This window comes from Pipistrellus kuhlii, unplaced genomic scaffold (assembly GCF_014108245.1).
Source record: "Pipistrellus kuhlii isolate mPipKuh1 unplaced genomic scaffold, mPipKuh1.p scaffold_m20_p_10, whole genome shotgun sequence".
NCBI classification, from domain to species: domain Eukaryota; kingdom Metazoa; phylum Chordata; class Mammalia; order Chiroptera; family Vespertilionidae; genus Pipistrellus; species Pipistrellus kuhlii.
The window spans coordinates 56,520,869-56,544,671 of record NW_023425405.1 but is presented as its reverse complement, the minus strand read 5'-3'; the positions used below and the strand labels follow the sequence as shown (position 1 = coordinate 56,544,671).

The following is a 23,803-nucleotide window of genomic DNA, read 5'->3' as shown; positions in this document are numbered from 1 at the left end:
GACGTTCTCTATTGTTGCACATATGTTTCTAGGCCAACATTATAGATAATGCTTCATGGGATATCTTCATATACATGTTCTTTCTGACCCCTTAATAGTTCTAAAGGGTGGATAGCCAGTAATGGGATTGCTAGGTAGGACAGTAACAATATTGGTTGTCTTAAGGAAATAGAAACTAGAAAATGGAGAAATAAAGAAGAAAACCCATTGATAATAGAAAATATAAAAAGTGAGAAGACCAAAATCCAAATAGATCAATAATTGGAAAAATTATGAATTGATTGAAGTGGCCTATTAAAAATTATAGACTCATTTTGGATTTCTAAAATAGTAGTTATATATGGTTACATGTGGTTTGTAAGAGCAATACCTAATAGAATGCACAGAAAGATTGAAAATAAAGGGGTGAGAAAATATATTTTAATACCAACCAATGAAAGTGCTATAGCAGACAAAATCAAATTAAAGGTGAAAATAAGATACTAAAAACAATATGCTAAGAAGATGTCACATGTAATTTCTGTCACATATACATAAAAAAATTTTCCTATTTACAACTAGAATTTGGTAACTCTGAGTCACAAGGAAAGATTTTAAGGCACTATTCGTAGGTCAGCTGAAAAAATGGTTAAAAATATAGAAAATATAAACAATTAGAAGTAAGTGTTATTTAATAAACATATAGAACTCTGCATTCAAATTTTGAAAACATAGTATTGTGTGGGAAAAATCAAGAAGAATATACAGTGTGATATCATTTGTATAAAATTAAAAATATAAAAGAATACCACATATTATTCATGAATATAATTATATGTAGTAAAAACATGAAATTATTGTGAAGAAAGCATTGTCCCTTGCCTTTGAGGAATGAAATTAGGAATAGAGGGGATGAAAGAGAATCTAATATACCTCTAATGTTTTCTTTCTTTTAGAAACCTAAAACAAATACAGCAAAATGTTAACATTTGTTCATTCTGAGTACTGGAAACAAAGCTACTTGCTATATTACTTTCTGTTTGAAATATCTCATTAGGAACAAAAGTTTGAGTTACTTGCCCAGGGGTACACAGTTAGTGCTTGGTATTTTAGTTTCAATATTTTGGTTTCTTTATTTTTTATTGTACAAAAATTCTTAATGTTTATATTTTCAAACTGAATTCCTTCCATTTTTTCCCTAAGTTTATTTATACTTTTAAAAGTGACTTGATTTTTAGTCTTTCACTCTTGAAGTATAGTCTTTGTTTGCATTCTTACTCACTTTTCTCTTTGACCCCCCGAGGATTTTGGTCATAAATATTCAACAAGAAAGAATTATAGAGTCAGCCTTCCTTGGGAGGACCTTAGAGTGCAGATGAAATACAAATCTACCTTTGTCAGCTCTGAATCAAGCTTGATTGCGATTCAGTGAGCATCACCCAGGCCTTCTGAAGAAAAGTTCCCTTTTCCTTTTTAATCAAGTAACTGTATCTTTGACACACTCACTGCAGTATCTCAAATCTAAAACATTGTGGAGGACCCAAGAAATAAAGAGGGAGAACTTTTTCTGTACCTAAAAAAGATAATAGTCTACTTCGGCCCCTTTAAAAAAGTCTTCAACCTGGGAGGGTGAGACGAGGAGAGAAACATCGATGTGAGAGAGACACATGAAAAAGCTATTTAGCTTGTAGAAGATTCTAAAAAAACTGCATCTCAGTTACTCTGTCCTAAAAATGTGAGTTTATGGACTCTGAGGATTCCTGTGGAGAACTGGGGCAAGTGCAATCTGTGAACCATATGGATAGGACCTTCCTGGCTGTGTTTGATTGCAGGTAATAATACCTAAACCACGAACCTGTTCTGCTAGTGCTGAGGACCAATTTCTGGGGTTCTTCAGAGCTGCAGCAGAGTCACTGGAGGGTTTTTTATACCCTGGCCACACTCAGACCAAGTAAGTCAGAAACTCTGCAGGCTGCGGCCCCTGGCATCACTGTTGTTTCAAGCTCCCTACTGATTCCAAGATGCAATGAGGGCTGAGAACCAGTGGTCCAGAGGTCTGGGTCCTCTTTCACTTCTACATTTCACTCTGCATTATAACCCTCTCGGGTTATGGTCTGGTTCCTCTGCATTCACTCAGTTTGAGCCAAATTTACCAATCAGTTTTATGCCCAGCCATCCTGGTAGCTCTAGGTTCTTCTCCATTGGTCAAAACTTAGGTTCTCCCCTGGTCATTCTGTAATGTGAAAGCATACTTGCTTCCTAATTTCCTGCTAATCATGAATTGGATTCCATTAGATTTTTGTTTGTAGTTAATGAAATATGTGCAGGTTTCTTGTGTGTTGAAATTGGTTTTGTTTGTTTCTTTGTTTCTCTTTCCTGGTGCCTAATTTAGTGCTTGGCACATGGAAGGTACTCAGCAAGTATTTGTTGAATGTACAAGCTATGGATGGGTTCTTCTCTCTCCTTTAACTCTGATGCTTACATATTCTGACAGTTTTTGAATCATCTTGATGTAAGCTCTTAAACATACCTAAACTCCATTTCCTTTGTTACATTAGCAACCATGGTTGCCTTGGTGATGGCCATCAGTATCTCTTCATGGGACAACAACCCCTCCCAACCCCGTCTTGCCCCAGGTGCCTTCTCCTCCCATATTGGACACAAACTCTGCCTCTCTACCCCAGCTTCCGCTGTGCAGCCACAGAGACTTTTAAAAATGATTTATTTCACATTTATTACTTTGATTCTTACATTATTAAAACTTCGCTGTCAAATTTTAAAAAATAAAAATAAAGTCTGCTATGTTCCCCCTGGAAAATTTTCTTGGTTCCACGTGTCCTTGTTATTGTTTGCTTCATATAACTTCTGCAATTTTTTTTCTAAATATATTTTTTATTTTAAAGAGGAAAGGGAGAGAGAGAGAGAAACATCAATGATGAGAGAGAATTATTGATAGACTGCCTCCTACATGCCCCACACTGGGGATCGAGCGATCTGGTCATGTGCCCTGACTGGGAATCTAACTGTGACCTTCTGGTTCATAGGTCCATGCTCAACCCTGGCATGTGTCCTGATCATGAATTAAATCCTGACCTCTTGATTCATAGGTCAGTGCTCAACCACTGAGCCATGCCAGCTGGGCAGAGAGATTGTAATTTTAATGTGATGAGACATCTTTGGAAACTTTTAATTAGAGGAGTGATATGATTTGTACTTTTAAAAGAACATTTGGCTTTTACATAGAGAATGAAGAATGTATGCTCCCCTAAGTAGTATTATCAAGCATGGCTGCACAGACATGCTTGCTTGGCTGCTATGTCTGGAAGAAGGCACCCTGTGATCTCTGTGGCATCACTGGAAAGGTGAGGGTGGGAATGATTTTACTGCTGAGTCCCGCTAGAATAGTTTGCAACCATTCCTCTTCCTCTCTTCTTTCCCAGTGCATGACTTTCAACTATCATCTATATAGGGACTATTCACTTTTCTCACCTTTTAAATCTCTTGTTTCACATAATACCCCTTACCAATTTCATGGCACAGGGACTGCCCCAGTATTAATCAGGCATGCTGCTAGATTGTTATACTCCTGGAAAGAAATCAAGAGTAGCATATAGTTGATTTTTTTAAAGCCAAATTGCTTCAGCAATATACTATTTCATGACAGGCAAAACAATAATAAATCTTAAAAGAGGAATCTTCCTGAGACATTATGAAAAATAAAATGAGAGTAAACTCATTGGTAGCTGTCAGTACTTATTTTCATGATGTTGACATGAATGTTGGTAACAGAATGAGAAAATTTATTTATGACTTTCGGCTGGCGCTGGAACTCATCAGTAGGGGCGCTCTAGTCTGTCACTAGTCACGGTGTTAACTTTGTCTCACAAAGAATCGCATTTTGTTTACTGGAAAATAAAGAATGCTCTTGGCTCAACTCCTGTCTTTTCTTTCCACTGTCTGTTAAATATTTCAGCTGGGTGCAGTGGTGTACTAGAACAGGCTTATGAGGCCAATTGTTAGCATCTCTTCCAACTTCATGTTTAGTGATCAGTGATCTCATGTTGGTAGCTTGACAGTGCTAGAATAGAGAATTGACACCACAGGCATCGGCAGAGATTGCACATCAGGGGTTCTCTCTTCTCCCCAACACCCCCAAAAGCCAGTTGCTAAATATTTACAATCACATCACTGCCTGAGTATTTCACTGGAATCTTAGCATGTTTAACTATGAACCCTTTGTCCTTCTACTCCCTCTTTTCACTATCAGCTCTTCCTCCTGATTCCTCTTATTCATTGACAGACTTAAAACCTAGTCTCAAATCTCCAGAGGCATCTTTGACCCCACTTTTCTCTCTAGCCCCAACATAAAACCCCTTTTCTGACTCTGTAGCTTATGCCTCTCCTATTCCATGGGCTTTACATTTCTGGATTTCTGTTGACAGTTCACCAGATAAGACTCTGGTTGTATCTTTTTTCTTTCATAACCCTATGCTGGGTTATCAGCAATAGCTCCTTAATTCCTCATTTAATCCTCCTTCTCCTCTTCCCTCAGCCCACCGAACACACTGTTATCAGCTTACTTCCTGGAGGTGTATTTTGTATGTTATCACTTTGTGCTCAAATCTATCTGTCAGTGACTCCTCTGATCTTCACAAAAGGTTTAGCTTCTTTGTAGGTTGGCCTACAGGCACTTTGTTACATGAGCACAACCTACCTTCCCAGTCAATTCCTGTGACTTCTGTTTCTGTTCTTAATGCTCATGAGGCCCCCACCGGTACCTGCGGCATTTCAAACATAAGTATTTCTAAAACATGAGTTTTCTGAAAGACCTTCCTTCCTTTTTGCCTGGGTGAAACTTATTCTTTCTTTTAAGATATAACTCAAATGAAGCCTCCTCCTTGAAATCTTTTCTAACTTCTCACTCCCTGCCTTCCACGTCAAAATACTCTCTCTCCTCTCCCTTGCCACCTTGAAGTTCTTTTGTAATACTGCACTGTTTTGTAGAGCACTCATCATTTTCCTCTTTTTATTACAATTTATTGTAGCACGTTGTGAAGTTTGGAGTTGGAACCCCATCTTCTATATCTTTGCCTCTAACTTGGAGGCATGCACAATGTCCCTGTTCTGTAGAAAGAATAAACGCAAAGGAAAGAAGGTTAAGGTGTCCTTTAGCTGGCAGGCGTACGAAATAGAAGCACAGGAATTAATACAAATGGTGTAATGCGAAGATTTCCAGAAGTCCTCCCAAAGTTAACATCTAAGTGGAACATTGTTCCTGTTTGTAATGTGTTTGAAGAGGATATCACAGGGAAGCTGGGATAGCACAGAACAGTCCACAGTGTGACAGAAGACAGAACCTGAACAAAAGGTGGAAGCCACAGAACACACTTCCATTTAATCTACAAGGAAGCTTCTTTAATTGTCTATTACAGGAATGAGATTCCTAAAAAGCTCCTGAGCCCTTAGAACAGATGATGCAGATGTATGACCATCTGTGCAGGATGCTATAAAAGGAATTCCTGCAGGGAGTAGATGTTCACCAATGTCTTTTTAAGACTCTTGATTATATGATTCTGTGACTGTTTATGACTCACCCAGCCTCTTGGTTGGAGTTTTGAGCCCTCCCTGTCCTAAACCAAGATGGGTTGCCACAATGGTTCCCATTACAACCTTTGTTGTATAGTTGAGAGTATTAAAACATTCAGGAAGAAAACATCGAGATAAATCCACCCCCACCACAAGGAAAGTGATTTCTAAATTTCAGGTTTGTTTGATTTTGGGGGAGGACATGTTCCATCACTAACCTCAGATCATAAAAATAAGGTCTAGAAACACATAGTAGGTCCTCAGGAAGTGTTGCCTCATCCCCACCTCTTCCTCTCTTGGGCTGTGAGCAGTCCCCTCGGTAGCTTCTGGGAAACAGGCCTTGCATCCTGTCTTTCAGGGGCTCACAGGAAGCGACCCTCTCTGGAAGAGGCTGCCGAGGAGTTGGTTGGCCCTCGGTGTTTATGGTTTGGATTTGGAGACTGTCCGCTCATGAACCTCTTTTTGGCGATGTGAGAATGGCCGCTGGACCTCCAAGGGTGGTCCTTCCCCCATGGCGGGCAGTGGGGTGGCCCCTGGGGAAGGACACCTCTCCTTGGAGGTCCAGCAGACTGAGTTTTCCCTGCACATCCAAGCTCCCCAGAAGATTGTGCAGCGATTGGATGTGAATTCTGGTTTATTGTGGAGCCAGAGGGCTGGGCTGATGCTTGATGAAAGGCACCCAGCATCTGACAGAGCTCATCCGCGCACCACATCCTTCAGAGGCGGCCGCCCGCCCTTTATTCCTGCACAGAGCGGAGGGCTGTGGGCCTTGGCAGCCGTCCAGGGCCTAATGCGAAAAAGGCCTCCGAGGGCTCGGCCCTTTGAAGCAGTTCGGCGGGTGGCGGCTGCGGCGTGTGGCTGGGGTGTGGCCTCCAGATGCTGGTCCTCACTCCTGGTTTTCCCCAGGGCCACTTGTGTCTACACACCCCCAACAACTGCCCTTTAGCAGGCAGCCGGCCACCAGACGGGCAGACCCGTCCTGACTCTGCTGGGCGGCAGAAGGCTGGACGTGACAGGCACTACTGGGCTAGACGTCCCCGAGAATGGCACCCAGGGGCTGCCACCCTAGCCTGGGAGGGAAGGAAAGACGAAAGGCCTTCTCTTTGAACCTGAGCTGGGCAAAGCCAGGAGATCATGATGCCTTGTCCACAGGCAACTAGATTTCTCTCCTCATGGGGCTTGGGGGTGGCAGGAGTGGGGACAGCTGCTTCCTCATGTACGTTTCCCTGGAGCCCTATGAGGGATGCTCAGGGAGGACGGGCATAGAAAACAGGAAGAATGGGCCCCACGTGAGAGCGGGGCGTTCACAGGTGTGGGAGCTCCACAGTGCTCTTTGCCTCACCTGGCTGCCTCTTCCGGCTCCCACATAGCTCATCCTATGGGGACACCTGTGTGGGCACACATGTGCAGAGATGAGTGGGGCCCTGAGGCACGATTAAGGAGTCACCCCCTCCAGAGCAGCCTGCCCTACCCGGAGTCTCCCTAGTGCCTTGCACACAGCAGACACTCAATGAGTATTTGAGGAGTTGAATGGGACAGTCTCCATGATGGTGGGTATCCGTCTATGTGGAGTGGAGAGCTAATGAGACAACTGGCCATGGAGAAGAGGGATTGCTTGAGATGTTCTGGGCAGAGAGCCCCTCTCATTTCTGGAAGGTTTTTCCAAGTGTGATTATCATTTAGGTTGGGGGTTAGCTGCTAAGCACTAGATGCAGTGCATAGGTTAAGTGCAGTGCGTAGGTTTAGGTGCAGTGTGTAGGTTTAGGTGCAGTGTGTAGGGTTAGGTGCAGTGTGTAGGTTTAGGTGCATTGCGTAGGTTTAGGTGCAGTGCGTAGGTTTAGGTGCAGTGTGTAGGGTTAGGTGCAGTGTGTAGGGTTAAGTGCAGTGCGTAGGTTTAGGTGCATTGCGTAGGTTTAGGTGCAGTGCGAAGGTTTGGGTGCAGTGCGTAGGTTTAGGTGCAGTACATAGGTTTAGTTGCAGTGTGTAGGTTTAGGTGCAGTGCGTAGGTTTAGGTGCAGTGCATAGGTTTAGTTGCAGTGTGTAGGTTTAGGTGCAGTGCAGATGTTTAGGTGCAGTGTGTAGGGTTAGGTGCAGTGCATAGGGTTAGGTGCAGTGCGTAGGGTTAGTTGCAGTGTGTAGGTTTAGGTGCAGTGCAGATGTTTAGGTGCACTGCGCAGCATTAGGTGCAGTGTGCAGTTAGGTGCAATGCACAGGTGAAATGAAATTTACAGAAAGTTGAAAAGCGCGGGCTTTTCCCCACTGATGCTGCACCTGGCCTGCTCTACAGGTGCAGCTCCCATAGGCTCCCCGTGCCTGCATCTGGGCGCACCTTAGGCTTATGCAGGGGTTTGGTGCACCCAACAGCCTTCTAGTTGTTTCACAGAGGGCGTGACAATGGTGAATCGGACGTCTTTAAAAGAAAAGAGATTTATTTATTTTTTTCTCGTTCTCTTTTATCAGCCAGCATCCCCCCAAATATAAAGAGTAAGAAGCAAATGCTGGAATAAAAATGAGGGTTACTTGACGCTCTAACTCTCGGCCACTAGAGGGGGGTAGTGACCAGGCTTCCCCTCTCCCTGGCTGGCTGGTGCCACATCTTTGCCCAAAACTGAAAAATGAGTTATCCCTGGAAGAGGGACATCTCAGAAAATGTCTGTGAATCATGGCCCGCCCCTCCCCAGCACCCTGCTCCAAGGACGCAGTGACTCCTACCCCAGCAGAGAGAGCTCTCCTTTTTCAAGAGCAGTATTTCTGATGGATGGTGGTTCTAGTCTCTGGCTTTGGCTCCTTAAGAGTCATCATCCCTGAGCATTGGGTAAATAGGAAGGTGCGCACCCTTCCCCCAGCCCTGAGACACAAGACAACTCAGGCATGAGATCATATTTCCCACAGAGGGTCTGATACGTGGTCTTATCGAGGGAGAAAGACTATAGGTCCAGAAAATGCACGATGGCTGTTGGGTCTCCTCTCTCAGCAAGTCCGAGGGACTTCTCAGAAAACTGACATCTGTGGGAAGCTTTCCACACTGCTGCTCTTGAAAGGCGGCTTCTGTGTCCTCAGATGCCTCCGTTATTCCACAAAACCGGTCTCCAGCTTGAAAAGGGCGCCTGCGGCTGAAGCCCAGGCTGGACCTTCTGTGCCACACTCACTTCTCTGCGCAGGAACGGTGCTGCCTCCTGGGGAGAGGGCTCACAGGATGAAAGCAGTCAGTACTTTTCAGAACCTAGAGAGTGTCTCAATTAGGTAAAAATGGAGAGCCCTAGGTTTTTTGTGTCTTTTTGTTGTTAATCCTCACCTGAGGATATCTTTTTCATTGATTTTTTTTAAGAGAGTGCAAGGAAGGGATGGAGGGAGACAGGGAGGAGCAGGGAGAAAAGGAGAGATGGAGAGAGAGACAGAGAGAGAAGAGAGACATCCATGTGAGAGAGACACACTGAACACTGATTGGTTGCTAGGCACCTGGGGCTTTCCTCCCTGATGGCCTTCCTCCATGCTCTGCCCGTGCCTGTCTAACTGACCGCCTACTACACTCTCCAGCTCTGTGATTCCTTCTGGACAGACTCCCTTGCCTGCCTGCATGGAATCAGTCCTCAGGATCTGTCGCACTGGCTTCCTGCCCATCACAGCCCTTCGGTCATTTGGACTCTGGCTTTTCAGGCCCGCACAATCTCCCTCACTCGGTGGGCCCAGTTCTGTTCATCTTGGAGCCTTGCTTCGAACTGGGAACAAACAGAGCTCTGTGACTTCCTTCCTGGCCCGTGGGAGGCCTGGCGCATGTCTGTGCGGGGCCCTTGGTGAGGCTGGACTGCAGGTAGGCTCAGTATTCCGGCCAGAGACACGCTGCTTCGGCTGAGTGTGTGAAAGGAACAAGCCCACCCAGCAGCCTGGCCTTGCTGTGCTGTCCCATCAGCCCCAGCAGCCACAGAACTGAGGCCGCAGCCCAAGCCTGCTGTTGGATGTTCTCACCAACATGCAAGCTCCAAAGATGCCAAGGAGCTGGCCAGGAAGGGTCTGGAATGAGCAGCAGGCACTCCATGCTGGGGCTCCGTGGGCTTGCTCCCCCCTCATGAACAACTCAATGAAGCCACCTCCACTTTCTCAGCATTGCACGTTTGGCCCTGCTTTTAGGGCTGGAGCGCTGTTCCTGCTGCATGTGCCAGGGTGCCCACAGAGGGCTGGGGAGGAGCAGAGGCAGCCACTGCTGGTTAGGGATGGAGTGACCTTCCGAGGGGTCATGTGACATGGATCTGCCTTCTTCCCGTGCTTACTCCCTCCAGTTACTTCCCTGCAACTCCGGCCAGGGAGGTCAGGGCAGAATGTCAAGGGTTAAAGTACAAGTGACTCTTTTTGTAGGTTCTTGGAGGTTAAACATGCTGTGTTCACCCAGGTGGGACTCTGCCTCTCCGGTCCTTCCCCACTTCCCCATCTGTGCCAGGTGCTAACAGGCCTGAGGTGCCTCCACACGGGTCTGTGACCTTCATTGGAACACGCCATAAGGAGAGGCAGTGATTGTGTGTCGCCTCCAGCCCCGATTGTACTGTAGCTCCCAGAAAAGGTGACCTCACGCCATCCAGCCTCAGGCTCTTCCTGGGCAGTGGCCTCTGGCTGTGGACAGGGCTGCTGCCCTCACTCTTGCTTGGCTTTCTCTTCTCCCAAAAGCCGCGTGGAGAGTTCCCAACGGCTCAGACTGTGTCTGGGCATCCAAGGCCTGAGTGCTTGCCTCTCCCCAACAGGGTGGCCCTTGTGCCAGGAAAAGCAGAGGCAGAACCACCCGGTATGCTGTTGCTAGGCAGCCGAGAGATGTTGGATGTTTTGATTTTAGCAGCATGGGAGGCTTGCCTTTTTAATAACAGGGAGCTCTATAGGTTATTCTGACAATATTGAATGTACTTTTCTGAAAATGTGTCATGAGAGCAGAATTCTCGCATCCAAACCTTTTTTCCACCATCCATTAATGAAAACCGTACATCCCCTTGGACTCAGGAGAGCAGGACCAGACTTCAGAGTGAACCTGGCAGTAGAAGCCCTGGAAAGGGGCTTAGTTCAGAGGTGGCTGCGGCCGGCAGTGCCCAGGGCCATGGCCAGGTTGGGCGGCCGCCAGGGCATCCGGGCAATGACATCTGTGCCCATCATTCCGATCTGAGGACGTGAGGATTGGTCACTAGGCTGTTCCTGCCCGGTCTTCTGTCGATGCGCAGCGTGTGGCTGGATGAGCCAGAGACATCCTTGCCCTCCCACAAACAGGGAGAGTCTGTGTGAGAATAAAGGCGTGTGGGGTGGGGCAAGGCGGTGAGGGGGCAGCCAGGAAGAAGGGGCGTGGCCTGAGCTCACAGTGTCACCCTGCTGCCCTCAGGGTTTTGACTATTGATTTCCACATTCTCTCCCAGACTCTGGGCACAAGTTTATGTAAAAATTGTCAAGTTGACAAGTGAAAAGACATCTTGTGTTTTAACTTCTGTGAAAAAATAAAACACATCTTTTAAACCCTCCAAAATGTATGAAATGTATCGAGCGAAGGGCTGGCTTTGACAAACGGTTTTGGCCTCAAATGCTGTCCGTCACAAGCACCAAGTAATCCAAACAGCTCCCATCTTCTGGTCTTCCGCATTGTCAAGGGCAGACAGGTCAGAGATTGTGTGTGAGGACTCAGTGTGTGAGGATGCGCTGGGTGTCTGCACGGGTGGATATTAAATGTGTGCCTAAGCCATGTTCTCTCAACAGTCTCCAGGAATGGGATTTAGCTGCCCACACTTCATTGTAACCGGAATAAATAGCTTCCTGAGACACCAGTAGGAACGAAGAGGAAAGAAGGAAAGCATTCCCCAGCAGTCCTTCCACCCAGAAAACATGGAAACTGAATCTGTTTCCTGTCCACATGCCTCCAAAGAACCACCATGGGTGGTTTTCCAAATCGGAGGCTGCATCTGCTCCTGTGGAGACCAGCTCTTTTCCATACAAATACTGTTCTTTTCCCGGGCCCACGAGGTGCCCCTCCATCGATGTCACCTCAAGGGTTTGTGGACAAGGGAAAGGGACCTCCAAACCAAGGGTCAGGAAGGAGGGTGGGACAAGTGCCTCCTGGGGAAGGGAAGTAGAAATGGGGTTAGACGGGAGATCCCGGGGCAGAGCTTCTGCAAGTGTCGCCGTGGAGTCTGAGCTTGCACGTGATGAGTGCGGGTTAGTCGGAAATGAAAATGGAAACAGCACAGGGCATAGTGGTGGGGAGGGTTCATTCCCAAATATCAGGCTGTTTTAAGGGCCGGCTTCCTTTGACTTTTCCTGGAAGCCTGGAGGCTCCACATAGACTTAAAGACACAACACTGTTATGTCTTGTCCCAGAAAGGGTTTGCCAGTGAACATGATTTCACAGGAACTCTGTAATGCAAGTGGGAGAAGCTTATTAAGAAATGCAGCCTTGCTGAAACCAGTTTGGCTCAGCAGTAGAGCGTTGGTCTGCAGACTAAAAGGTCCCAGGTTCGATTCTGATCAAGGGCATGTACATTGGTTGCAGGCACATCCCAATAGGGGGTGTGCAAGAGGCAGCTGGTTGATGTTTCTCTCTCATTGATGTTTCTAGCTCTCCATCTCTCTCCCTTCCTCTCTGTAAAAAATCAATAAAATATATTTTTTTTAAAAGAAAAAAAGAAAAGAAATGCAGCCTTGATGATGACAGAGAAGAGAGAGATCCGTGTTTCTGTGCCAATTAGTGTGTCATCACATGATCTTTCGTCTGTGACTTGGAAGAGGCTCTGTGGGTTTCCGATTTGCCCCTCTCTTGCCCCTGTTAGTTCATGTTTCCCAGGGCCCTGCCCTTGAGTGTTGGGCTGCAGTAACTTTGGGGGTGCCTGGTGAGTCTGCGGTCCTTTCACAGGGTACCTGCCATTCTCGTTCAGAGCAGGCGGTAGAGCTGGCTGGTCACTCTCTGACCAGGTGTGCAGACATGTCCCACCAGGAAAAAATGGTGACATGTTAACACTGGGTGACCGTGTGCATCCTGATCACTTATGAGACTAAGACTCAACCCTGATCACTTTTCAAGATTGTCTGTGCGATTTGTCATCTTGAACTCGCTCCTGTGAGGAAGAGGTTTTGCTGAGTAAGAGTCTGACAAAATAAGGGTAGTTGTATTTTATTCATCTAGGAGGCCTTTTGCATAAATGCTGAATCAGAGTTGGTAGGCAGGGAACTTGCTGGAAGGCGAAGACTGAGGACAGTGGTATAGTCTGATAAAAAAAAAAAAAAAGGGAGCACTAGGCTAGAGGTAGGAAGTGTAATTTAACTCATTATTTTGCCACTTATTCATGTGATTGTGGGCACATCTACTCACTGGTTAAAGGACCTCTTTGTTTCACTGAGAGTGACTGTCCGGTGTCCTATTGCCTCGCAGTGACAGACTGCACCTCATGAACTGTACTGTCCCAGGCCAAGAGCAGGTTATTATTGGGTCTTTGAGGTTAACATGTCTTAACACTCGTTACTTTTGCATTTAACATGTTAAGCGCCCAGTCTGTTTTGTCTTCAGAAAGTACAGTGTCAGTCACCAGTGACTGACTGAGTGCTGAATGTGTTAAACATATTTCTGTTCTCTTTATGTCCTGGCGCATCGTCCCATATTTCAAGTTAAGAGACCTTGGTTTGGTCCTCTTTCCCTTTCAGTCTCATAGGTGGCCAGAAGTTTTGCTTTCTTTGGAATCTATCACACCACCTTCTTAAAAATGGAGTTCAGTGTTTCTTAAGAGACTAAGAGTCAAAATATGCTGTGGGATTTTGTGCTTTCTCCCCCAGCCACCTTTTCGGTTCCATTGCAGTAGTGCCTACCATTCCCGTATCAGAGCTAGTCATGAGTGGTGGCTATGTTCAAAGAGCTGCCTTTCTATCGTGATAACCCCTAGGCACACGTGGCAATTCACATCTAAGTTAATTAAAAATAAATCAAGTAGCCTAGCCAGTGTGGCTTCATGGTTGAGCATTGACCCATGAACCAGGAGGTCATATAATAGTTCAATTCCTGGTCAGAGCACATGCCCAGGTTGCAGTTCCATCCCCAGTAGGGGGTGTGCAGGAGGCAACTGATAGATGATTCTCTTTCATCATTGATGTTTCTTTCTCTTCCTCCCTCTCCCTTCCTCTCTCTCTGACAGCAATAAAAGCACTTGAAAATGTAAGTTTAAACAACCTGACTATAGAATAAAATAAAAAGTTCAGTTCCTGGCCGAAACCGGTTTGGCTCAGTGGTAGAGCGTCGGTCTGTGGACTGAAAGGTCCTGGGTTCAATTCCAGTCAAGGGCATGTACCTTGGTTGCGGGCACATCCCCGGTAGGGGGTATGCGGGAGGCAGCTGGTGGATGTTTCTCTCTCATTGACATTTCTAGCTCTCTATCTCTTTCCCTTCCTCTCTGTAAAATATCAATTAAAAAAAATATATATATATATACATATATATATATATATAAAGTTCAGTTCCTCAGTCACCCCTGATGCATTCCCAGTGCTCGCTAATCAGGGGAGACAGTGGCTGCTGCTCTGGATGGAGGAGAACCCAGAGCATGGCTTTCCCTGTGGAACCTCCTGCTCCGGGAGCAAGGGGCTCTCCAGCCTTGCTGTTGGGAGAGAGCTGTGCAGAACTGCCATTCCAGTTTTAGGCGTCCAACCTGCAGTGGCCAGTCAGGCTTCCCCACTCACCCCTCACCCCTTGCTGCAAGTCACATGTAGGGTGTTGGATATTCTTGAATGTTTCTCTTTCTCTTGGCCCCGCAGGTCCTGTGTGACAGACATGTGTGAGTGTCCAGTCCATAAGAACTGTTACTGCGAGTCATTCCTGGCGTACACCCGGGCCTGCCAGCGTGAGGGCATTGGTGTCCACTGGGAGCCCCAGCAGAGCTGTGCAGGTGAGTGGTTCTGGGCCCCCCCCCATCAGAAGCTCACCTCCCTGCCCAGGCCCGCTGTGGGGAGACTTGGGGGCGTGAATGGACACATCCCGCCTGGGCCGAAGAGAAATCCCGGCAGTGGCCCAGCTGGATGGCACCTTGACAAAACACAGGGGCTTCCCACGAGGGGCAGGACAGAAAGCACGCAAGAGAGATGCTCTGGAAGGCGCAGGTTTGAGCAATTGAAGAATTTTCTGTTTCACAACCCCCCATCCTCAAGCTGCCAGCTGGATGTCACATGGACGGTCACAGCTGTGCTCGGGGTCTGTGTGGGGCAAGGCAGACTCAGGATAACTGCAGTCACTTAAGGTCTTTAGGGTAGCTGTGATTTTATTTATTTATATATTTTTTTGAGATAGAGATTGTGCTGCAAATCCTAGCAGAATGTTCCTTTGCCGAGATAGATTTCTATCATAGTTGTTTCAGCTCTTTGATCTCAGGCAAGGTCATCCGCTTCTTTGCTGTGTGTGAAATGGACATCTTTGTTCACCCAAGCACTACTTCCCACAACGTGGCTGTGCACTGGGCATCGTGCTGAGCACGGCGGGCACTTTGGTGACGTGACCCCCTGTCATTGAGATGCTGGCGGTCCCATGGAAGAGCCAGACAACAGTGGTAACCTACACTAAGTGCTTGCTGAGAATGGTCGGTGTGATGCAGGAAAGAATCGTGTGGAAGCTGTGTTTTCAGTGTGTGGATCTCTCGTTTATTTAGGCCAGTGGGTCCTAGTTTGGCTGCGCCTTGGAGTCACTTTGGAAGCTTAAAACAACACAGACCCAGAAACCTATGCCTGGGCCCCCAGCCCAGACAGCCTGCTTTGGTTGGCCTTGTGTTTCTTTTAAAACCTTTCAGGTGGCTCTGACCTGCAGCCAGAGCTGAAACCACCAAGTTAATGTGACGGCATATGCTTAGGTGGGTGGCTCTGGGGAGTAGCTGGAGGGTGTGTGGAAGTTACTAAAGCCTCCTCCGGCCGCCCCTGATGCAGTCATGAGTCTGTGTCCTTGCAAAGCACCAAGACCCTTTCATCTCCTTTGATGTCCCTGTGGGTGTGCTCCCTCCTCTGCAAACCCAAGTCCAATCTTTATGTCTCAGTTCACTTCCCGCAGCCTGAGCACCTCTCTTAGTGCTGCCTGCATCTCGGAGGTATGTGGATTTGATGAAAAATAGCTCGCACTGAGCTGTGGCAGAGGCTCCTGAGGTGAGACTCCCTGGATCACCTCTTCCCTGAAGCATCAGTGAAGGTTAGCTTCGTAAGGGCAATGTTTTTGAGGGACTGGGTCCCTTTGGTACATCTTGAACACACCTACTGAATTCTCCTTCTCTATGTTGAGACCTCCTGCCCTCGCATCGATCAGAGGATGAATAACAGATAGGGAGTCAAGCCCCCTCCACCCAGCCTGGTGAAATGCTGGGCTCAGCAGAACTTGGCAGATTTGCTGGCTGTGGTGAGGATTGTATTAGATACAGAATCTATGAACTCTTCCTGGCCCAGAGCTATAGTTAGCACCATTTCAGCACACACATTGCTTTTGAAGGCTACACATTTCGTGTCAGCATCCTGATTTCAGGGGCTGAATCTCAGAAGCTAAATTTACTTTTTTAATGGAAAAGGAATATGGGTCCTGAAAGGTTTCATTTCCCACTCACAATTATGGAGCCATCTGAGTGAAGTATAGTTCCATCAATGTGCTGCTGCAGGGGAGCCTTTCACACACACACACACACACACACTATAAACCTCTATAGATTCACACACACACACATACACACACACACACAATGAACTTCCACAGATTCACACACACACAGACACACACACACTATGAATCTCTGTAGATTCTCTCTCTCTCTCTCTCTCTCTCACACACACACACACTACACACACACACACAGTGAACTTCTGCAGATTCACACACACACACACACACACTATAAACCTCTTTAGATTCACACACATACACATACACACACACACAATGAACTTCTGCAGATTCACACACACACAGACACACACACTATGAATCTCTGTAGATTCTCTCTCTCTCTCTCTCAATCTCTCTCTCTCACACACACACACTCACACACACACACACACACATTATGAACTTCTGCTTATTGACAGCCAGTACATGAGAAATTTACAGAGACATGCAGCATCCCTCAGTAGACTCATCTGGAATTCTGAACACTAGAAGAACACTCTTTCCTTGTTTTTAGCTCCCAGAGAAAGGAACTTTACAGAGTAAAAGACTTGGGAGTTGAACAAATAAGAAGCCAGCTAGGCTTGAAACTCTGAACAAATGAGAGACTTCCCAAGTGTAGCCTGGATTTTGATAGTATCGTGACTACCAACCCAACGCACATGGCCACTAGCTGTGGGAGGAAGGACTAATTGGACTCCAGTGTAGCATATGAATTACCAAATACAATGCAATATGTGAGTTACCAATTTCTAAGTACCTCCAGCCCCCAGGACTCTGCTGGTACTACTTTTATTGCATGTTGGTACATCTGATTTTCCCCTATCTGGCTTTATTCTTTTGATAAATTTTATTTTAAATTACAGTTTACATTCAATATTATTTTTATTAGTTTTAGGTGTACAGGATAGCCATTAGACAATCATACTTTACAAAATTCCCTCCCCAATACATCAGGTTCCCACCTGGCAGTATAGTTACTACAATATTATTAACGATATCCCCTATGCTATAATTTATATCCCTGGGACTATTTTGTAACTACCAATTAGTAGTTCTTAATTTCTTCACCTTTCTCATCCGCCCCTTAACCCCATTCTACTCTGGCAACCATCAGTCTGTTCTCCGTACCTATGAGTCTATTTCTATGTTGTTTCCTTATTTATTTTGCTCTTTAGATGCCATCTGTAAGTGGAATCATATGGCATTTAGCTTACCCTGTCTGACTTATTTCACTTAGCATAATACCTGCTAGGTCCTTCCATGCTGTCACAAATAGAGATAGTTCATTCTTTTTTATGGCCAAGTAATCCATTGAACTACAGCTTTTTAATCCACTCATCTACTGATGGGTACTTGAGTTGTTTTCACATGTCAGCTATTGTAAATAATGTTGCAATGAACATAGGAGTGCATATATCCCTTTGAATTTGTGATGAGTACCCAAAAGCAGAATCACTGGGTCATGACACCATTCCATTTAGGAACCACCATACTGTTTTCCATCATGAATGTACCAATCTGCATTCCCACCAACAGTGCATGAGGGTTTCCTTTTCTCCACATCCTTGCCAACACTTGTTGTTTGTTGACTTATTGATGTAGCCTTAAAGGTTTGTAACCTTTCTGACATTTGTGAGGTGATAGTTCACTTTGCTTTTGATTTGCATTTGATTAATGATGTTGAACATCTTTTAATATGTCTATTGGCCATCTGGATAAGTATCTTATCCTATTTGGATAAGTATCTATTCAGGTCTTCTGCCCATTTTTTAATTGGATTGTTTGTTTTCTTGGTGTTGAGTTGCATGAGTTTTTTATAAAGACTGAATAGTAATCCCATTACCAGATATATTTAGCTTTACTCTTGCTCTAACTTGCCTCAGATTGATTAATTCAACACATAATTAAAGTATGATTAAAATATGTTAACACATTTCCAATATCTTTGGTAGATTTTTTTTTCCTGTTGTGTAATTGTGTTTATTTGAATATTGGTATGTTTGCACAAAATGTTTGTATTCATCACAGCTCAGTTGCTTAGAGGACTCTTTGGAGTTCATTTTTCACAGTATTATCAATAACTAAATGACCTTATAGATTTCCTTATAGCTTTACTAATGTATAGTTTGTCTTAATTTGGAATAAAAAGCTTTCATTTTATTTTATTTTAAAGTTCACTAGCCCAGCAGCTGGATCTTTGATGCTATTTTTTTTAGGTGCCGGTGATCCCAGAGTGTTTGTGGAATGATTGGTGTTCATTATTCCTTTGTCAAAATGCAAAAGTCTGAATCTCAGAGGGGGTGGGTGAAAAGAGATTAACCAAAGAATTTATATGCATATATGCATATATGCATAACCCATGGGCAAAGAAAATAGTGTGGTGAAGGCCTGGGGGGGGGGGGGGGGGGGGGGGGGATTAGAAGCAGTGAACAGGGGATAAAAGGTGACACCTGATGTTGGTACGTTTGAAGTTGTCCCAGAGGCTTCTTACCAACATCAGAATTATGGGAGTGCCAGAAGAAGAGAGAGAGCAAGGCACTGAAAACCTATTTGAAGAAATAATAACGGAAAACTTCCCGCACCTGGTGAAAGAAATAGACTTACAAGTCCAGGAAGCACACAGAACCCTAAACAAAAGGAATCCAAAGAGGACCACATCATAATTAAAATGCCAAGAGCAAAAGACAAAGAGAGAATCTTACAAGCAGCAAGAAAAAAATAGTTATGTTAGTTACATACAAGGGAACACCCATACAATTATCAGCTGATTTCTCAACAGAAACTATGAAGGCCAGACAGGAGGGGCAAGAAATATTCAAAATGATGAATAGCAAGCTACAACCAAGATTACTCTACACAGCAAAGTTATCATTCAGAATTGAAGGGCAGATAAAAAGCTTCACAGATCAGAAAAAGCTAAAGATAAAAAGAGGAAAAAGAAGAAAAAAGTAAAGATAAAAATTATGAACAACATATATCTATCAACAAGTGAATCTAAAAGTCAAGTGAATTAAAAATCTGAGGAACAGAATAAACTGGTGAATATAATAGAATCAGGGGCATGGAATGGGATTGATAATTCTCAGGGGGAAAGGGGTATCTGTGTGGGGTGTACAGGAAAAGACTGGACAGAAATCATATACCTATGGATGAGGACAGTGGGGTGTGTGGGGGGATGGTAGGTAAGGGCAGACGGTGGAGTAGGGAACAGGTGAAGGGGAGCTATGAAGGGGAGGGAGAGAGAAACAGTTGTAATAATCTGAACAATAAAGATTTATTATTTTTTTAAAAAGGGAGACACCTGCATTATTTTCAACAATAAAGGTTTTTAAAATGCAAAAATGATCCAGTGTTGTGGAAAGGCCTGGGCCGTGAGTGACATGAGCCTGCAGGATGGATCAGGCTGTGGATGAACTAATGAGGCCATTTCACCACATCTCACCTTTATCTTCTCCTTTCTTCCAGCCACCCAGTGTAAGCACGGGGCTGTGTATGACACCTGCGGCCCAGGATGTGTCAAGACCTGTGACAACTGGAATGAGATTGGTCCGTGCAATAAGCCATGCGTTGCGGGCTGCCACTGTCCTGCCAACCTGGTCCTTCACCGGGGAAGGTGCATCAAGCCAGTCCTTTGTCCTCAGCGGTGACCTCTGTTCAGCAGCTAAAGACTTTGAAACCTGGTGTCCTTGACACTGGCGTGGAAGAGCCAGTGAAGGACTACTGTGTACGTGTGCCCTCCTGCGCACACACACAGAGTATATACATGTACATATATAGATATAGAGATATATTCAGAAACATTTCGTCATTTATATAAACTACAGGTGGATTATTATATGTATATTTTTTGCTATAAGACATGTATTATTTCTAGAATCCTAATCTGTAAGCCATTGGACACATTGTATAAATAAACCAGATGTTTTTAATTTAATAAGGCAGCATGCGGACATCTTGGATAGCTTTAACATCACATACGTTGTCATTAAGAAGGAAGTTTTTCTAAAAAAAAAAAAAAAAAAAAAAAAAAAAAAAATCCTCAATTGCCTGCCTGCATTAATTTTAGCTTTGAATCAGGATTTGCAGCTGAGTGAGAAGTATGTTTCTCTGGAGAAGGGCAGCTCTATCCAGGGACGTTTCATGATTGCAGAGAAAGGAATGCTTGCCGGAAAGAGACGGCTGCTGATTGGTGACAGGCCCTAATGGTGCGTGGAAAGCAAGGCCTAGGTTCTTAGATGTTATTGGGTCATGATCTCCTATGATTTCACAAACTGATTGGTGGGTTGCCAAGAAATATATATTTGTTACTGGAGCATAACCAAAGAATCAAATGGTTTCTTACCATCTTTATATATTCTCAGAGTCTCCTGATTGTATAAGTGTGTGTTTGCGGTGGATGCATCCACTTGTATGTCACACATAGAGATTAAGGAGTGTCTGGGTGACATGTTCGTTTTATTGGGCATGAGCAAATATTTGGAGACACTTGCACAGCATAAGAAAAACTATCCATTTCTCTGAATCTCTGAACAATTTAGGATGGGCAAATCCGATGAGTCGATGTATGCCATCTCCATGTTGTGACTGTTCCATTTATAAAGTGAAAGCCTTTAATTATTTATAGAGGATTCCCTATTCAGTGCTATTTGGTGACTGTTAACACGAAATTATTAGACAGAAAGAAAGCCTTTACGGATCTGTCGATATAACATTAGTCCAAATGAAGAATGGTCTATATACTTGCTCTGCTATCCTGATAGGTTAATGTTAGTCACCATGTGATTTTCCTCACTTTTTTCAGCTGCATAAGTGGAAATGTCAACAAAACAAAACCCACTGATGTCTAAAAATAAACATGTTTTGAATTGTAGTAAATAAAGGGCTTAAGATTTAAAACTACATATTTTCCATTTCAAGATGTGCTATGCTGTACTTTATAAATAAGCTATACCAACTTCAGGTTCCTTGATCTTTAATAGCTCTATTTAAATACATTTTATATACCCTGCTAGTGGCCCAGTGCATGAAATTCGTGCACGGAAGGGGGGATTCCCTCAGCCCAGCCTGCACCCTCTCCAATTGGGGATTACTTGGGGGATGTCCAACTGCTGGTTTAGGCCCGAGGGATCAGGCCTAAACCAGAGGTCAGACATCCCTCTCACAATCTGGGATTGTTAGCTCCTAACCACTCACCTGCCTGCCTCCCTGCCTGATCACCCCTAACCTCTCTGCCTGCCTGCCTGATTGCCCCTGACTGCCCTCCTCTGCCAGCCTGATCTTGCCCCCACTGCCCTCCCCTGCTGGCCTGATCTCACCCCAATTGCCCTCCTCTGTTGGCCAGATCTCACCCTAACTGCCCTTCCCTGTCAGCCTGATCACCCCTAACGGTCTCTGCCTTGGCCCCCACCACCATGGCTTTGTCATGAAGGAAGTCAGACGTCCAGAAGATGGCCGGTTAATTAGCATATTACCCTTTTAGTAGTATAGATAGATTATATAGGATAGGATTGCTTAAGTGAGAGAGAGGGGCTTTTTCATCAGGAGGAGATGCTGCACTGATAGCCAGCCATATGCACTGCACTGCCAAACTGATCATTAAAAAATTGAACCACTTTCTTACACCTTACACCAAACAGCTGTTGCCCTTAAAACCCCTCCTCAGCCCCCACCTTAGATTCTGCCTTCGCAGTTCACCAAGATTAGGTTCTGATTGCTCAGTTGCTATGCCAGTCCGTGTCAAAAGCTCCAGTTCCTAGGCAGCCATTGGCTCCTCGTGCTTCACCCAGATTTGGTTCTGATTATTCGATTTCTATGCCAGTCAGCATATGCAGGCCTATCAATGGGCCTGATCAGAGAGGTGGGGCTGATCAGTAGCCCCAGTGAAAGCCCTAGAGAAAGAGAGGCATGGCTGCTGGCCAGGCCCCAAAAGAAAGAGAGAGGCAGGAGCTGATCAACAGCTTCCACAGAGGTTATGTATCACACTCTGGTTCTCTCTCCAGACCTCTCTTTGGGCCTGATCCACAGCCCCCTCGGCAATCAGTGCTGGGTCACAGTGCCTGCAGCAAGGGGCAGTCAGTCGAGCCTTTGGAAGTTTTAGATGTTACGGACCCTGACTTTTTATATATTAGAATAATGCATTATAAAGAGTATTATTAATGGTAACAGCAAAATCCCAAATTGTTGAGAGTCAGCATGTTGCCATCACTTGTGAAGACATCTGTGTTTAGCAGGTTCCTAACAGCTAACTGATGAACTGGGTTTGTTCCTGGGACATGAATGATTGTTGGAGTGATCAGAATGAAGTGTACAGTGTAATAGTGACTGAGGAACCAGGCAATGTGAATGTTATTGTTGTACTTGGGTCCTAAATACCCCACTATTTGGGACCCACAGTAGCCAGGCCACCGCATTAGTGCTGTTTGTGGAAGGAGAGCTTGGATTTAGGACACCTCTTCCAGGTGTAGTTTGTGACCTTGCCCCTATTGTTTGAGGATTTGGAGACCCTCTTTTGCTTATCTGTTACACAAAGAGGTAGTGTCCAGGCAGGGTTAAGAACCAGGGGATCTGAACCCCCCCCCCCCCCTGCCACTACTGAGAGACTTGCATAGTCATCCAGACACAATTTACAATCACTTAATTTTATTTCATTTATTCCCCACACTGTGCTAAAAGGAAACAGAGGGAAATCAGTTGATCTGCCCTGTTTGTTTTTTTTATTTCTTTATATCCTCTTTCAATTACTTCCCAGTTCACTCTTTATTAAAAGAGATATGCAGAAGGAAGATGATGCAGAAGGGAAATTGTGGGTGGTTATTTACTGCTCATGACTAATCCAAGGGCTTGAGTAACTGTACCCAGCGAGACACAGTAGCCTCTTTTTCAACATTGTCAACCCCGGGGGATGAATGATGAAGGCCCTTTTTCATGGATCAATTTCATGAATTTGGGTGGCTTGATTACAAATCTGTGTGGCATACTTTCTTCAGGGTTTAGTTTAACCTGAGATTTTTTTTCATGCCTATTCTTAGAAGAAGGAAAGAGAGAAGACAGGGGAGTTTGGGCCTACTAAGTCAAACAGCTTTCTGATGATGGAGAGTGGGGACATCAGCTCAACAGTTGGTTTCCCTTTATTGTTATTGGCCATAGCTTTAGTAGAGCAATGATTTTTGGCTCATGACTGATTGTAATGCAGATTAACCAAGTGCTTCAGTGATAGTGGGCCCACTTTATTCACATGGGATGTTTTCGTGGGTTCTCAAAGGCAAGCTCCGGCAGTTAGATGACTTGAAGTGAAAATGTTCCATTTCTCTCATTAATATAAATAGCCCAGGCTAGCAGTTAGTGTGGGTTCCATGATACCGATGAAATTAATAGAGAGGTTGATATTGCTCTGTCTACATGTATAGAATCGCTATGTGGGTCATGCTATTAGCTATGAATATTGAATTTGATGAGGGAATCGGCACTCTTATGATTCTCATTACCCATGGTGCTAAGGAAAAGTAAGTTCTTTCCTTTCTTCCTATGAAAAATAGTTATGTTTGAAAGTTTTGGGGTTTTGTTTTCATTGATTTGAGAGAAAGAAAGGAAAGGAGAGGGAAAGAGAAA

General features: G+C 44.9%; 1 protein-coding gene across 3 annotated transcripts in view; it reads left to right on the top strand.

Moving 5' to 3' along the window:
* Nucleotides 1–20,545, top strand: part of BMPER (BMP binding endothelial regulator) — a 187,498-nt gene extending 166,953 nt beyond the window's left edge. For all 3 annotated transcript variants that reach the window (XM_045578644.1, XM_036429887.2, XM_036429886.2), the window contains 2 exons: nucleotides 14,323–14,453; nucleotides 19,661–20,545. In XM_045578644.1, coding sequence (XP_045434600.1) covers nucleotides 14,323–14,453; nucleotides 19,661–19,842 — 313 coding nt within the window. In that variant the 3' untranslated portion in view covers nucleotides 19,843–20,545. The remainder of the gene's footprint in view (nucleotides 1–14,322; nucleotides 14,454–19,660) is intronic.
* The last annotated feature ends 3,258 nt before the right edge of the window (nucleotides 20,546–23,803 follow it).